Source organism: Daucus carota, chromosome 4 (assembly GCF_001625215.2).
Source record: "Daucus carota subsp. sativus chromosome 4, DH1 v3.0, whole genome shotgun sequence".
Lineage (NCBI taxonomy): Eukaryota > Viridiplantae > Streptophyta > Magnoliopsida > Apiales > Apiaceae > Daucus > Daucus carota.
In genome coordinates this window covers 50,021,325-50,037,099 of record NC_030384.2, presented here as the reverse complement: position 1 = coordinate 50,037,099, position 15,775 = coordinate 50,021,325, and the positions used below count along the sequence as shown (strand labels likewise).

The window sequence follows — 15,775 nt, the reverse complement described above, 5'->3', positions numbered from 1 at the left end:
GGATCCAAAACAAAAATCAAGTTAGAAACAAAATCAGGAAACGGATATTTTCCTTTTTTAGGTTTTTTTGGGATACCTCTACTGCTGGTTTTCCACGCTGCTTGTAGCCAAACACTAAATCTATCCAGTGGTGAAGATTTGAACTGACATATTCACTTTCAAGGGCCTCCCTATTTTTGCTTATAAACTCTTCAGGGGAACCCTGCAATTAATAGTTACACAAAAAAAACTTTTATATTTGTACATCAATTCAAGATGGAAATCAATATGGATAGTGCGTGCAGATATAAAGGTCAAGGCAAAAAGATCAACTTCAAGCCAGAAACTTCAGGTAAAGAATTTAAGTACGCATGCAAAATATACTTGCTCTATTCATCCACTTATTCTAGAACTCAAATCAAGGCCTTGTGAGTTTCTCCGAGATAGCCAAGTCTCTATGTAGACTAAACAAGCTAATGAAGTAACACATCAGAATGCACAAAACAAAAGGTCTGGGTCTAGCAAAAGAACTTTTATCAGTTTGTCATAATAGCAGAGATGCTTGCATACAAATTATAACATAGAAACTCACCTTAACCCACCACTAGGGCAGAGACAGTCACTAATGATTATCTGTATACTAAGTAGTACAAATTATAGTTCACTCCAAGTGATCCAGTGGGGGGCTTGTATAAATATCTTTCAGTTTCAGAGCCACTTTACATATTACACTAATTCTTATACTAGAAACTCATTTCTTTTCAAAATATAGTGAAATTTTAACAGGAATCAGGTTTCTGCACACAAAGTGAGCAACTGTGAAGCAGCAGTATATTTCATATCAGTACATTTTCGTTAAAAATATATCCTTAATAATTAAAAAAGGAATATGTCTTCCACAGTAAATTAAAGGTGTGTATTTGCATCAGATACCTTGGCCCAAGGAGGGAGTGAAACATCTGCTAAGGGTTTGCCATCTTGTTTTACCCCAAAATGATAAGAGTTTGAATTGAGAAGAAACTCTGGCATATAAAAGAATTCAGGGATTAACTCTTTTACATCACTTGTGTTGGAGAGACAGTTCCTATAAGCCCCTTCAATGCTTTGAAAAAGGCGGTCTGCATGGTCAAACTTGCCGCCCTGGCAAAAACCAATGTGTTAAATATTGTTGACGTCAGCTAAAAATGCATCAAGTGAATATAACATAAGCACAAAAGAGAATATACAGAAAAACTCTAGCACCAGGCATATGTCTACTAAATATGCAGCAGACATAAGGTCATATGTGCTTAATATAGTAAAGGGAAATAAAAGTTGGTGATTTTGCATGTTGATCCATGACAAAGTCCACAGATGGAACTAATTTCATTCGTGAGTACTGAATGTAATGACCACATTACCTGTAGAGTGCGGTGCAAAGATGTAAATGGCTCTAACCGAAGAAGATAGAACAACACAATCCCCATACTGGAGTAGTGTGATCCGTAATAAAAACTGCAAATGAGTAAATGCACTTTAGCAAAATTACTGAATATGGAACCACCTTCAAGTAAGCTATAATAGAACTTGAGGATTACTTGGGAATATCAGGATCAGAAAAACTACGAAATCTGTCCTCAAAAACCTGTACAGATGAAATGTAAGCCCCAACATTGAAGAAAATATATGGAGGAAAAATGTATTTGGTCATTTAAGAAACAGAAAATAAATAAGCAAACCTCAAACCGTTTCGAATCCAGTGCCCCGACAGGTTTTGCAAGATCCCTAAAAGTCGATGACTTATTAAAATCAAGACTATCAGAGGAATAGTCAGCAAGCACCCACGGAAAAACAGGGTACTGAGTTAAATCATTGTAGGTCCGTCCCGCGAGAGTATTAAGTCTCATTAGATATTCAAAATTTGTAATATCCCTTCTCCTCCAGCTCTCCTTGTAAGTTTCTGCCATCTCCATTGCTACACGTCTATCAACAAAGGATATTATCCCACTCTTGTCTTTATATCCTAGTTGAATCACAGATTCATTTCTGGCGGCAACTATCAAGGTTCCTACATCTTTTGCGTCTCTCTGTGATGCAAAGTTAAAAAATACAGGGGCAACTGAATTGTCGAAGAAAATCTCTATTGCACTGTATCTGAGCAAATACCGAGTCCAGTGTACAGCCTTTATCTACAATTGGTTAATAGAAAATTTAAATTTGCAGCAACATAATATGAGATACATATGTGAGGCAAAAAAAAATATATTATCAGTTGAATACCTTGGAAATGTTCCATCTCCTGTGACGCTTTATGGTTTTAGTTTGCTTCTTGAGAGCAAAACCATGGGTCGCATTCATCCTATCAATGGCATTGCCACTCTCTGAATTTAAATCCAAACTGATCATAAACTTTTGTTCAACTCCCGGTTGATCAGGCTTGCTTGCATCAAAATTTCCTGATGTGCCCAAGTTCTCGAAAACAGATGAGCCCCCTGTTCCTTCCACTAAAAACTCACCAGAGAAATGCATAAAACTTTTTGTGACTGCCATATTTCCTGCTAATTTTCTTCTTGGAGTTACAAGCACACAGGCGACAGACCTTAGAACCTGAAAATGAGCCTTGTTTATAGATATAGAGGGTGTTTGCCTGGGCTTAAAGCCCAGGCTTTAAGCCATCTCTGGCTTTAAACTGAAAAATGTATGTGTGTGTAATAAGTCAGAAGCCAGCTTCAGAAACTAACTTAAAGCCAGAAGTTAGTTTGAGGTACTTTTTTCAATGGATAAATTTTTTTGAACTTTTTTTTTGATAAAAATTACTCCTAAATTATAAGTTACTCATAAATCACTTTTATTTTTATTATTATATTTTTAATAACACATAAGTCATTCATAAGTCAAAATTACCTAAATAGATGTTTTAAGCTGTCAGCTTATCAGATAAGTCACGACAAGTCATAAGCCACGTTAAGTCATAAATCATAAGCTCAGCCAAACGGGCTCATAGTCTCATCATTTATATTATGCACACATACAAAAGCAATTATATGAAAAGAAATACCTCACTAGTTTGTGAGTCGGTTGCAATGAATGAAGGCTCCTTTTTGTCTACAGCACTATCCTTCTGAACACTGCTGTCTTTAAGTGCCTCAAATTGCCGTTTGTCAGCTTGATCCTCGGAAGCAGATTCCTTTAGCACACCAGACTCATTTTCATTTTCAATGGTGTCAGATGAACCCTCATCTGTTATCCGGCGAATTCCTTTCAGTAGAAACTGCTTCATTTGCTCAGGAATATGTGATCCAAAACCAACTTTTCCATCATTGACAAGGTGAATTGTTTCGGTGCTTGGTATACTGGACGGAGCATAGCAAAGCTTCTCATCAAATTGATAATTCTGCCTCAATTTTGGCCTACGCCGCCAAGCATCCTCCGTTTTGTCAAGTTTCCAGTGTGTTATGCTGTTATTTGGAAAGGGAATAGTGGACCATGGACCTCTCTCATCGATTAACGTGCGGAGTGTGTGAATCCATTTGTCCTGTTTTAGTAATTCAAAATTTAAAAAAGCTCTGACAGAGGCTCCAAAAACTAGATAATAACCAGTAGAAGCCAACGACAAGATTGGAAATTATATAGATGCCAGAACACCAAAAAATTTCCATTAGTTCCCCACAAGTACTGTCCCACTCATCAAAATTTTATTTCCTTGAGATGCATTTTTCTTTAGCATATTATAGTTATTAAAACTGAAAAAGTCGCCTACATATGTAAACAGTAATATGCAAATGAGAGCATACTAATGGAATTTTTTTTAAAAATTGTACTCACAGCAACAATTTGTTGCTCTTCTTCATAGGCGAGCTGAAAGGAAGCCCTTCTACTATCATCTGAAGCAAGAATCCCATTTAAGCTATTCTGTATCTCATCTTCAAATGATTTTGTATGGAATGAATCAGATGATGGTATGTCATTCATCCTTGCACGAAGGTCATGCAACTGTTTGGCTTGATCATATTTTGAAATTTTGATATATTTTACTTCATCGGAGACCTATAGAAACAAGGATGGGACTAAGGTAAAAATATGCATTAATATTAATGAAGCAAGAAAAAAAAATCATATCTTTGTCAAGGAAACACGCTGAGGATTTACAACTGTACCTGATAGAACACAATCAACAAACAATAACAATTATATACATTAATAAGAGGACACATGGTTTAAGAGCTACTTTCTCACTTCTACCTTATTCAGGTGCAAACATGTGGGTAGGGTAAAACGAGGATAGAAGACGGTACTGTTAAATCACTAATCTCTACCAGATAACAAGTATAATTGATTATGATAGAGTCCATTAGTGAATACAAAATGTACTAGTTTCAAAGACAAAGTCTTCAAATTTGAACATCTAAGTATAGAGGAAATATTAGAGTGGGGGAAATTAGGTACAAGCCTAGAGCATAACCCGTCAAATGACTAATGGTTTCCTTGGGTACTATTCCACTGTTAAGGATCGGTTGGTCAAGATACTAAGAGAACCCATATTTACAGGGACAGTTTACAATTGTGCTTCTAAAGTAAACAACTGCCTAATCACTAAAAGCTCCTCTACTTTAAAACAAGCAGTCATGTTCCATTATAGACAAGCCCCAACCAAATGGAACCAAGATCCTAATGAAGAATGCCACTTTGAATTAAAACTTGTAGTTAAGTGGTAGTTTTATTTGGTTCTAAAGAGTAGTGTGATGTCTCACATCATTTTATGTCATAAATAATCTTTAATTTCATGCTCTTTGGAATTCATATAAAAGGGTTAATGTTGGCGAAATTGGGGTTTAAAGGAAATTAGTACTTCAATTGACTTCTATTATTCTTTACTTTTAATACCTACAGACAGAGCAAAGACCAGAACTAGAGTTAAGGCGAAAATATAAAACTGACATTAATACAATTTAAGAAGAAATGAAACAAACCGCAGCCAACAGTCTATCCTTCTGGATGAGATTATGAACTGCTCCGGTTTCTGTTTGATTGCTGCTTAAATCTGATGAATCATCTAGACCCGCTAGACTGGTGGCTAGCATTGACTTCCCATAACTGACCGTTTCTCGAACTAGATGAGAAATTACATGGAACCGAGCACCATCATCAAGCATCCCATATTGTTTCCGAACAGCAAGCAATGACCTGGGCACAAATGCAAAGGTAAAAGAAGGATTACAAAGAATATAGGCCGGACTTATTGATATAAGCAGGAAACATTTTTTTCAACCTTTACGAAGTCAAATACGGTATTTATGTTTTAGTACCAGATGAAAAGCTGCAGTCTGCTTTTGCTTTGCTCATCATCAGCTGTCAGAAGATAAGGCAGAACAGGAATGACCTGCTGAACACATCGAGAACATCTTGCAAGAGAAGATTTGCATAGATACACGACCACTAACCGATATACAATTCGTGGGCACTTTTCCCCTCTTAACAGCATGGCTTTATCAACAATTTTGTTCACTTTTCCAACAAGTGCATTGCTAATTCCCCCTGATACAACGACTGCGGCCATTTCAGCAGCAGGGATATTTAAGGATTCTACCAAACCCCGTGCTCTCTGTCCAAAAGATGGCGCCGCAGATGAAGATGATTTTGGTAACTTGCTTGGCCCTTTGCCATGCATCTCGCTAATAACTATCCACAGCTTGTCATACAGGTTCCACCATTCTTCATCAATATCATTTTCGGAAATGACATGTCCCATCATATTACTACACACATAAATACACATATATAATCATGGATCCTAATAAACATATTACAATTCAGTATGTTTAATTTAATTTACTTTATGAATATACAAACATTCTTGGAAATGAAAAAATATGTTAGGATGTTCTCAGAACAGGCTTGCTTCGCCTTTTCTTTCCAAATATACTACTAATAAAATTATTCTACTACTTATTCTTTCTCGTTTGTTTTTTAAACCAAAAATATTACATGATGGTTGCGGACAGATGTGAGGAAACAGTTGATTGTAGTAAAGCTACTCGCAATGCAATAATATAAAGGTAAAACCGCGTTCATACATAATAAACTTGCTTGTATTGTAATTAAAATATCAGAGGTCTTCACTAATCAACATATGTGGATAACCTAAGTTCTTCAGGGATACCAAGAGTATAACTTTAAAAAGAGCTGCATGTCGTCAGTTGACAATTACAGAAGAATGAAAGAATGTCGTAATAGCAACTAACACATTCTCCGATGAAATTAATATTCTTGGACTTATATAACAAACAATTACACAGATATAGACTATATAAGATCAGGACAAACTCTAAACAGGAGAACATTAAAAAAGATGTCTATAAATGTTAGATAGAAAAATGAATGTGCAATACAGTACCTAGATGGTTGGCCATCATAAACTCCATTCAAAGCATCATACAGAGCAGAACTGAGATCTTTGTGACTTCCTAATTCCAGGAAGTTGGTAGAAATATCTGTGAAGCTAGAAGGGAACTGCACAATGAAAAGATAAATTAGAATAAAAACTATATTTTGAAAAATAAATTCACTTATAACAAATTATTGAGTAAAAATTCTCTATTTATGACACAATGATTTGAGTTCCACTAACAATTACAATAGTTTTATTTAGAATTTCTTTCATCACATAGCAAGTTAGGCAATCTTCACTAGAATAATCTAATCTTCCAAAATATATGGGCAGGAGTAAGCATGGAGAGAATTTATAGTTTCTTCTAAGGGTCATTTAGAAGCGCCCCAGCTAGTACAATATTCGCAAGAAAACTAAATTAACTATGGCGGATTTCAGATGAAGCACTTTCATGCATGAATAACCATACAACGGTGTCAAGTTATAACATCAACACAAACAAAAGAAGAAGGCAAGATAAATTAGAAATTCTTCAAGAATCAATATATTCCTTTCTGCCTGAATTATCAGTTCATCCAGCTTGCAGTCCTACAGGTTGTTTAGTCAGGCCACAGAGAAAAGGAATTTATCAAAGCATTGATAAACTCAATATAATCTCAAATCGGCAGATCACAACTTATAAACTAAAGCTCATTTAAAGAAATTAATTAATTTATACTTCGAAGCGTACAACAATAGAAATTTTGGGCAAATTACTAACTAGCTTAAGTAAAAGTTTATGGCAGTGAATACATGCCGGACCACATGATATCATGATTTAATATCTCCATCCTGCTAGTAATAAAAAAATTCTATGACTAATACGCATAGGATGACATACAAACATATAACACATTTGTCCTTCAGCGAAATGCTATTCTGGGGTTAAGACATGTTCATAAAAATGAAAGCAAAATTCCTAGGTGGTATCATATACACACGCGCAAACATTAATATACCGGAAGCTTAGCATCAATTTCAGAGAGTAACAGATCATCAAGCAGTTTCAAGAGGTACAATGTGTTGTCTCGACATGGCTGTGAGAGAAAGATATTGTCCTCTGAAGATAAATCTATTAGCCTCTGAACTAGATCCTCATATATATCACGGAGAAGGTATCGATATGAAATACTATCCTGTTGAAGAAAGAAACATAATAAGCAAATATAGACACATAATCCAACTGCAAGTGTATGTCAATTATAAAATAGTTGAACATACTTGTTCACAATGCATAAGTAAAACATTTGCCGTCTCTTCTAATTGTTGCCAGCCACCTTTAACAGACTGGATACAATGACAAAGGACAACACAAAAAAGCTTCCTAACAGAAGTTTGCTCACTCATCTCACTTTGTCCTTGAACTCGCAAGTCCATTTTATAGTTTTGTAAAGTATCGAGCTTTACTGAAGCAACTAGCCATGCATTCCATCCATGCTCCTGTTAAGGAAGATGATTTTAAAAGAAACAAGAAATACAAAGAGAATTACAGAAACAAATATTTGAAAAGTTCTAATTGCGACAAATACAGGAAAAAAATTTACCAACAGAGCTTCGATGTTTGACGGATTGGTATCAAGCAGATCAAGTATATTTTCAATAATCTTTATTCTTGCGGCTACAGACTCACAACCTGACAAAAATCTAAAAATGAGAGCCAAGATTTGAGGAAGAAAGAACTGTGAGTTGTTCATAAGTCCCCTCTGCTTCTCAAACTGATTACATCTCTGCAAAACCTGCAAACATATTTTCAAAGAAACTCATCCAACTGATATATATTAATGCATATTAATTCAAGCAAATAACATATGAATACAGTCAGCAACAACAACAATAAGAGTGTAGCCGATAATGAAAATTAGAATGGAAAAATATGTTAAACTTATGATAGAAGATGATAATTACAGCCAGAAACTCCAGAACTAAACACTTAAAGACAGAAGGATATATTCATCCACCAGAAATCACCTGTTTAGGACTAGCACCGCCAAGAAGAGCATCAAACAATGCAGCGCAAAGGTTATCTGTCAGAGGAAATTTGAAAAGCTTGTTCGAGATGACAGAAAATATAGGTTGCATCGGCAGACCAGGCTTTTTATTGCTATCTAAAAGAGATTTTGATTTTCCTACAGTAATACTAAAAAATTTTAATGCCTTCTTCTCTGAAGGAAGACCAACCAGAAGTCTTCCGAGAAACTGCAAGGCGAGCAACCTGATAGGCTCATAATCCCTGGAACAAGTAAAGTTGAAGTAAGATTATTATTTGCATTAAGATTGTAGAGGATCCTATTTGTCAGTTTCCAGATGAATTAACACAGTGCTCCAGAGATCCAGAAAGAAACTACACTGTAGATCAATTACATTTACGCTCCTCTCATACAAATAATAATCACAAACTGAGCTATTCTTGAAGCAAAATGTGCCTCATGTTGTTGCAACTAACTCTACAAAACAATATTTACCCCCAGGGCAATGAGAGACAATATGGAAAAAATTTGCTTCTCAGGACACTAAAGTACCAAAATTTGTTTACCACCCCTATTTAATTTTTTTTATCAATAACTGAAACTCTTTCACAAAATTAAAGCAATATTATTCATCTATACTCATTTTATACGTTACGTTCTTAGTAAAAGTGCATTTTAGCTAATACCTAATTTTATGATAATTAATAATTATGGTATATTGTTTGAATATCTAAACTAAACTTTTAAGTTTACCCTGTAAGTTTAGATTCATTAATATTCTACCATTACACAAATATATACTCTTTTATATTAATTTTTTTTTACATAACTCTTTATATAAACTAAAAGAACTATATATTTATTTGTTAATCTGTATTGTTTTTAACTTGTAATACAACAACTAATATTACAAGTCTTCCGATAAATGAATAATACCTTTCTAGGAGATTAACAAAAATGTGACAGCCACTAATCAAATTGATTTGCTCCAAAAAGGAGGCAAGCAATGGTTTCTGGGAAACAGCACGGATGACCATATGTAGAACATCTTCAATACAAACCATATCTTGACTAGTCTCAAAAAACGCAATTAGGGCTTTAACATCAGGTACTGCAATACTCTGCCTGCACATATGAAGGTTGCTCCTGATTCCATAACTAGATGGCTAATTTATGCGAAGAAGCAAGGAAGCAACTTTAAAGGTGGACAGAATTACCTTAAACTATTTTCCCCAAGACTTAGTAAAAGAAGACGAATTTTATGTACTTCTTCCCTACTTGGTCTTTGGCCAACAACCTGGTTTGTTATCGGATTAAGAAGAGGTTTGCCTCCGATAGCAGAACGAGATTTTGAGTTATCCCAGTAAAATTGGCGAATTATATCAAGAACACGAGGTAGACGACATAAACTCTTGAGCAATCTTGGGTCGTTATCAAATTGTTGGATGAGAAACATGTATACTTCACGTTGCACTGGGTAAACTGTGTAGACCCAGATGTAGGGATTCAGAAAGATGTGAGAAATAGCATCTTTAGCGAGCATCTCAGACAAGCCTGAAGAACAAAAACAAATATGAACTTATGAAGGAAAACAAAGCTTAAGCTTAAGTGAATCATTATAAAGACAAACAAATCTAAACCAATGTGTGCTTGATATAGAAGAAGATAATATGACACCTACCACAATTAACAACAACATTGTACAAAGATTTCAGAGCTGAAACCATTTCCAAATTAAGTTGTTGGGGAGGAACTGATTGCAGTAAGAATCCTACAATTGAAAATCCAGAAAGAAGAAGCATCTGCTGTTGGTTAGCTAAATTTTCATCTAGGACTGAAGATATAAGCTCAACAATCTCCGCAGTAAGCCGCTCTTTTTTGGTAGGAAGGAGCAAACTATGTCCTGCTTCTCCACTTTCTTCAATTTCGTATAACTCAGAACGAGTAAAAAGGGGGAAAAACACAGAGACTCCCCCAACACAATATATAATCTGCTGCAGCAACCGACGCGAACATAACTGAGTACCATCCATGACTGTTGCTTCAAAAGATTTCCTATCAAGGGCATGATCCAGCATTGGTGAAACATTGAGCAATGTCCTCCCATTAGAAGCCTGTAAAAAAATAACAGGTAAAATTTTCACTACTTTTCTTCGCTAGAACCAACAAATAACTAGAACTTTCACCACAATATACATGTATGTATACAGTCAATTAATTGAAAGAACCTGAGCATTAAGTCCGAAAGTTATTTTCGATGCAAGACCATCTTTAGCATTAAGAATTCCAACAGGCAATGGACTGTCTGATCGAAATGCAATTTCATTGTCAAGGAATGAATACATATAACTTGGTCCTAAGGAATAAATTCCCTGTATTTGTTCAGAACTAATTGGCTCGCTAAACATATAAACTGGACCAATTTGACCAAAAAAAGGAGATGACTCTTTAATGCAGTGTGCAGAATTTTCATCTTCAGTTGAAGGCGTATCTAACTTCGTGCCAATTGTGCAACTCATCTGGGTGTCATTAACTTTGGCATAGCTGAATCAGTACAAATATGTCTATCAGTAAAAAATTTAGAAGTTTGGAATAATAAGATAGTAGGTGTTTTAAGAAAACAATGATACAACATGTAATTGACCTGCACTTTTCTGACGATACACAAACTCCGTCGACATAACACCTCACCTGGCTACCCCCTGAAAAAGCTCTCCCTATGCTATGACTTAAGCAGAGAAAATGCCATCTTTTCTTTGAAAGGTTCACGTTAAGAGAGACAAACTGTCGTTTCTGATTTACAGACTGCAAAACACATAGAGTGAAAGTTATTACCATGAACCTCTTCTGCATTCAAGTATAGAAGGAATAAGCAACTACAAGCGTAGATATAATGATCATACTACTAGTTTAACAAAGTGCCCAAGTCAAGTGCAATTCCACTCAAGAAACAAATTACTGATTTCTACCAAGATTTATCTCTCACCTCATAGAACAGCTTGTCTTTGGCAAGAGCAGCTAAACAGCCTCTACCATTTTCTGTAAGAAAACTGAAAAGCCCCATTGTTCCAGTTTCTGGGAAGTTTTCTACCCTGAGCCAACAAGAAAATGAAAATCCCTTATACAAAGGCAATTGCACGGGCGTCTTGATTAAAATACCCTGCAAGGACAAGATGACAAAATGAAAAACAAATATAATGAAACATATACAATGAAACATTTTCGCGATAACAAACCAAAAACAGTACAGACATCTACCTATCCAGCAGAAAGGAACGCTTATTCAACTGTGTTTCCATTCAGAAGATCCTTAATCCTTTTTAACCAAGTTCTTAGTACAAGCTACATACTGTTTTTTACATTCTTCTGTTTATTTATACAAGTTATTCAAAACAATAGAAAATGAGCCATGCAAGCATATTAGGTCTATGCAAATAAGAAATTCTCTTCGACTACTAATATAGATTTCATAGCTGCATTTAAAAGGTAGATGGTTCATAATTTTGAGTATGCACTCCTTCAATGAGAAGCAGCCAACTGAGAATGATTAATAACACAAAACACTGACAAATGCACATGTTTATGTGGTACTTCTGAAGATTCTTCTCTTTATGCAAACAACATAAGGCTGCCTTGTGCAACAAAGGCATATTGTTCTAGAAGTAATTCTAATTCTGTTAAAGGTTCATCAAGCTATAAATACCCTGGATAACTCGATCCCGGACTTATAAGGAGCTTATAATTGTACTAAATTTCAAAACTATTTTGAATTAGATTTATTAGTTGCTTATCACTATTTGTTATCGTAACTCCAGGATACCAACCTTAACTCACGCAAACACACCAATAAAATATATGTGTGTTACCAAGTATTAAGCTATAGTGATTCTTCAGTGATGTTGCCAAAAGCATCAGACTTACAGAACTATTGCCATTAAGATCGAAAAAGGCTGTTGGTCCTTTCTCATTCATCATTGACAAGATGCTGGTTAACAATAGTGAACAGTACTGCTGACGAGTTCCTACTTTCTCACTACGAAGTAGAGCAAAAATCTTGCGAATATCCTTTCCAGATATACTGTGCCCACCAGTGACCTGAATTAATTGAGCCAGTTTCAGTACAACGCCATCATCTTCTTCTTGCGAAAACCAGTCAATAAGAAAGTTTAGCATTCCGGCTTTGACACACAAAGCTCGATTGGAAATTGACTCCTTTAGCAATTGAAGAAACAAGTTGAGTCCAAGAAGCCGTGATGAGTCACTGCTCTGCCCATTAAAAACATGGCGATGGATAAGCCACCAAAAAAATGGGTACAAGGAATAAAAATTATATGCACATATAACTTGCTCTGACAAATAATTACCGACCTTCTGCAGAACACTGAGATACAGTAAAATCACATCTTCGTTCTGTTATAATAAGGAAAGAAGCACAGTAAAAAAGATGTCTCAGAAAGAACAACACGTGTGCAAAATTGAAACTAAACGTATACAGTCCGATATAATTTTCCTATTTAAGAGGCAATAATTGTGACAAAGTATTAGCAGTATCACCTTAATAACAGATCTTGTTTTGATATCAAACATTCCATCAACAAGCATGTCGAGTAAAGCGTTTAAAAGACCATCACTAGGCAGCCACTGACAGATGTCCAACAGCAAACTTTGCAGAGTCCGATAACCTTTGCCAACAAGAGCTCTAAATGTATCCTTAGGAAAAAGAAACGGAAAGTCACCAACACTCATTAGAAGGAAATATTATTATTAAAGATGATCAACAAGCAAAGCAAACAAAAAAATGAAGTAGATTTTTCTGAGAAAAAGAGTGTATTTGAATTAGATTTATAATTACATGAATATATTTAGATCAATTTAAGGCATGCAATGTAAATGAAAACCTCAACTTCATACATCAGGGATGTAGAAGTATAGACAATTTAAAGTGCAAGGAACAGGCATCACAAATATAATACCTTTGAGATATCATTATTTGCAAGCAGGCACGTCAGAGTTTCAAGGACATCAAGAACCAGCTTCTCACAATTTTCTTCTTCAAGATTCCCATTCAATAAAGATACAACATGTAAAAAACACTCACCATCACGAAATAAGGCCTGATAATACTGAAAACAAAACGGCAAACATATTAGACAATGTGTCCAACGTAAAAAAACCATTTTAGTTAGCGAGAAGAATATAACTGTTCAACAAAAATATTACCCTTTGGTTCAATAGAAGCATGCCTCTCATACCAAGTAATAAATTAATTGACAACTCTGTAAAGCATTTCTCACGTTCCTTTACATGAGTAAATGTTTCTAGATATTTGGAACACAAATACAAGCCAGCGGTTCGGTCTTGCTTAGCAAATGGAATGATCTGTTAAACAATGAAAGAGGGATAGGGATCAATCATATGTTCAAATATCACATAAAATATATATCACAACGGAGTTGGGTGCAGACCTTCATCAGATCAAGAACATAAGCAAGAACACGTTCTCTCAAATTCTCCTCCCAGAACAACTCAAATAGGCAATCAATACAACTAGAACTACGCAAAATCAAAATTTTTGCATCTTCTGTAGTAGAATAGTATTTCCCAAAAAGCTCCATACATGTTTCCAAGCTTGCATACCAATTTTGCACCATCTCTTGCGGAGTAGATTTTCCAACACTCTCAGACTCTGCATAATTATGGTCTAGCCTCCTAGATTCATGTACTTGAATACACGCAATTTTAAGCACCCGTGAAATCGCATCAAGGGTCTTAAAAGAAGCAGCAGTTTTTTCAGCTGCATGCTGATAAATTCGAAGCAAGCATTTTGCTATAGCACCGGCAATTTCAGGATTACACGCAGAATGTTCAAGGGCATCCAATAAAGCAGAACATTCTGGCTGTGAATTAGAACATATTTATAAGTACTCAACAAAAGACTGCTTGCAGAAACCAAAGTCAATGCAACACGGAAAAACTCTTCGAATGCAAATAAAGAGTACGATTAAAAATCTTTACAAGCACAAAAATAGCTACAAAATATTAGGGAGAAAGAAGTTCTATAAACTAAATGTAATTCAGAGAATTGAGACTATCAAACATGTATGATATGCCTTGTATAATACAGCTAGAAGAAACCACTGCAAATAGGACCAATTTGTCCCGTGTCTGAAACAGTTACATGGAATACAACCCTTAAATGACTATTTAGTAATTTTGTCACATGCCTAAAAATGCTAAACTATGATCTCATACATGTGAGGGATAGTGGCCTATGCTGACATACAAAACTAAAGCATAAATAGCTAAGCCCCAAACATCCACAGATAGACTGATCTACTTCTTTTCTACATGACACTAAGTAGATGGAAAGGTGCACATAAAAAAGGTATACAGGTCATTAGTTCATGAGCAGGCTGCTTTTTAATTTATCAATCTTAGCAGACAAGACCAAAGTACAGCCTAAAAACTCAACAAACAGATACTGACACAAAAATATATGCAAGAAATATGAAGTTGGTATTTTAGTGATAACAGTACAGTATAACAAAAATAAATATGCCCAGAACAAATGTTGGTAGATTAACTAAGATGCAATAATCCAGGGAGACATTATACACAACCAAATAGCCACTGTTAACCAGGCTCAACTACTGTTTCTGAAAATTTTGAACTTCAGAAATTCAGGATCCTCGGATATAGATCCATAATTGAATTGGGTTTGAGGGTTCAACATATTATTTAATAATTTCGAGAACATATTCAATGACCAAACGTTCATGTGTTAAATCAATGATCATATTGTGTCAGAACTATACGCATTTATATGATATCTTTAATATTCAGAATACCAAAAAACTTAATAGAAAAAAGAAAAGAAAAAAGAGGAATGAAATTATAAAGACGTTAGAACTGGAGATTTTGCATGCACGTGTTTTAACCATGGAAATGCCACATACATCAAATCGGGGATTGAACACTAAAACAAGCACCCACCAGATTATGCGAATTTCCAGTTAAAGTTGCAGCAAACTCCAAGATCGAAATTACTTCACTTTGAAGAATTTCTATCTCGCTACTGTTCACTTGATGGTCAGTGGAGCTGGAATCCAAATTGCATGCATAGTCCCAGGGAAGAATCTCTCTACATGAATCATAACCCTCAGCACACTCAGCTGAAACTGGACCGAAGTAGAAAAAATTCTCTGAGAAGATAAAATCCCACACGCCCTCTGACCGGAATACATCAAGCTGTGAAGGTGACAAAATGAGAACGTTCCTCAAGACAAAGAGAACATGGTGCTGCAAGACATAGACAAACAACCTGCACATGTGATTTAAAACCAAAAAAGTAATTCATTACCATGAAAAAAGGTGTCAAAAGTAGCAGAGGAAACAATGATAACACATTGATAAGGTAGCAAAA

General features: G+C 35.3%; 1 protein-coding gene across 2 annotated transcripts in view; it reads right to left on the bottom strand.

Annotated features, from left to right (window-relative positions):
• The window catches only part of LOC108218091 (BEACH domain-containing protein B), a 28,364-nt gene that overhangs the window by 3,735 nt on the left and 8,854 nt on the right, over positions 1 to 15,775 (bottom strand). For both annotated transcript variants that reach the window (XM_017391012.2, XM_017391013.2), the window contains 28 exons: positions 15,346 to 15,673; positions 13,818 to 14,249; positions 13,573 to 13,731; positions 13,326 to 13,475; positions 12,907 to 13,062; positions 12,721 to 12,762; positions 12,274 to 12,618; positions 11,339 to 11,512; positions 10,997 to 11,157; positions 10,581 to 10,896; positions 10,034 to 10,466; positions 9,570 to 9,906; positions 9,289 to 9,477; positions 8,354 to 8,615; positions 7,930 to 8,121; positions 7,607 to 7,825; positions 7,345 to 7,521; positions 6,353 to 6,468; positions 5,265 to 5,714; positions 4,929 to 5,142; positions 3,784 to 4,005; positions 3,017 to 3,493; positions 2,239 to 2,565; positions 1,698 to 2,147; positions 1,557 to 1,603; positions 1,380 to 1,473; positions 913 to 1,119; positions 77 to 202 (listed from right to left, as the gene is read on the bottom strand). In XM_017391012.2, the coding sequence (XP_017246501.1) occupies positions 77 to 202; positions 913 to 1,119; positions 1,380 to 1,473; positions 1,557 to 1,603; positions 1,698 to 2,147; positions 2,239 to 2,565; positions 3,017 to 3,493; positions 3,784 to 4,005; positions 4,929 to 5,142; positions 5,265 to 5,714; positions 6,353 to 6,468; positions 7,345 to 7,521; positions 7,607 to 7,825; positions 7,930 to 8,121; positions 8,354 to 8,615; positions 9,289 to 9,477; positions 9,570 to 9,906; positions 10,034 to 10,466; positions 10,581 to 10,896; positions 10,997 to 11,157; positions 11,339 to 11,512; positions 12,274 to 12,618; positions 12,721 to 12,762; positions 12,907 to 13,062; positions 13,326 to 13,475; positions 13,573 to 13,731; positions 13,818 to 14,249; positions 15,346 to 15,673 (6,802 nt within the window). The remainder of the gene's footprint in view (positions 1 to 76; positions 203 to 912; positions 1,120 to 1,379; positions 1,474 to 1,556; positions 1,604 to 1,697; positions 2,148 to 2,238; positions 2,566 to 3,016; positions 3,494 to 3,783; positions 4,006 to 4,928; positions 5,143 to 5,264; positions 5,715 to 6,352; positions 6,469 to 7,344; positions 7,522 to 7,606; positions 7,826 to 7,929; positions 8,122 to 8,353; positions 8,616 to 9,288; positions 9,478 to 9,569; positions 9,907 to 10,033; positions 10,467 to 10,580; positions 10,897 to 10,996; positions 11,158 to 11,338; positions 11,513 to 12,273; positions 12,619 to 12,720; positions 12,763 to 12,906; positions 13,063 to 13,325; positions 13,476 to 13,572; positions 13,732 to 13,817; positions 14,250 to 15,345; positions 15,674 to 15,775) is intronic.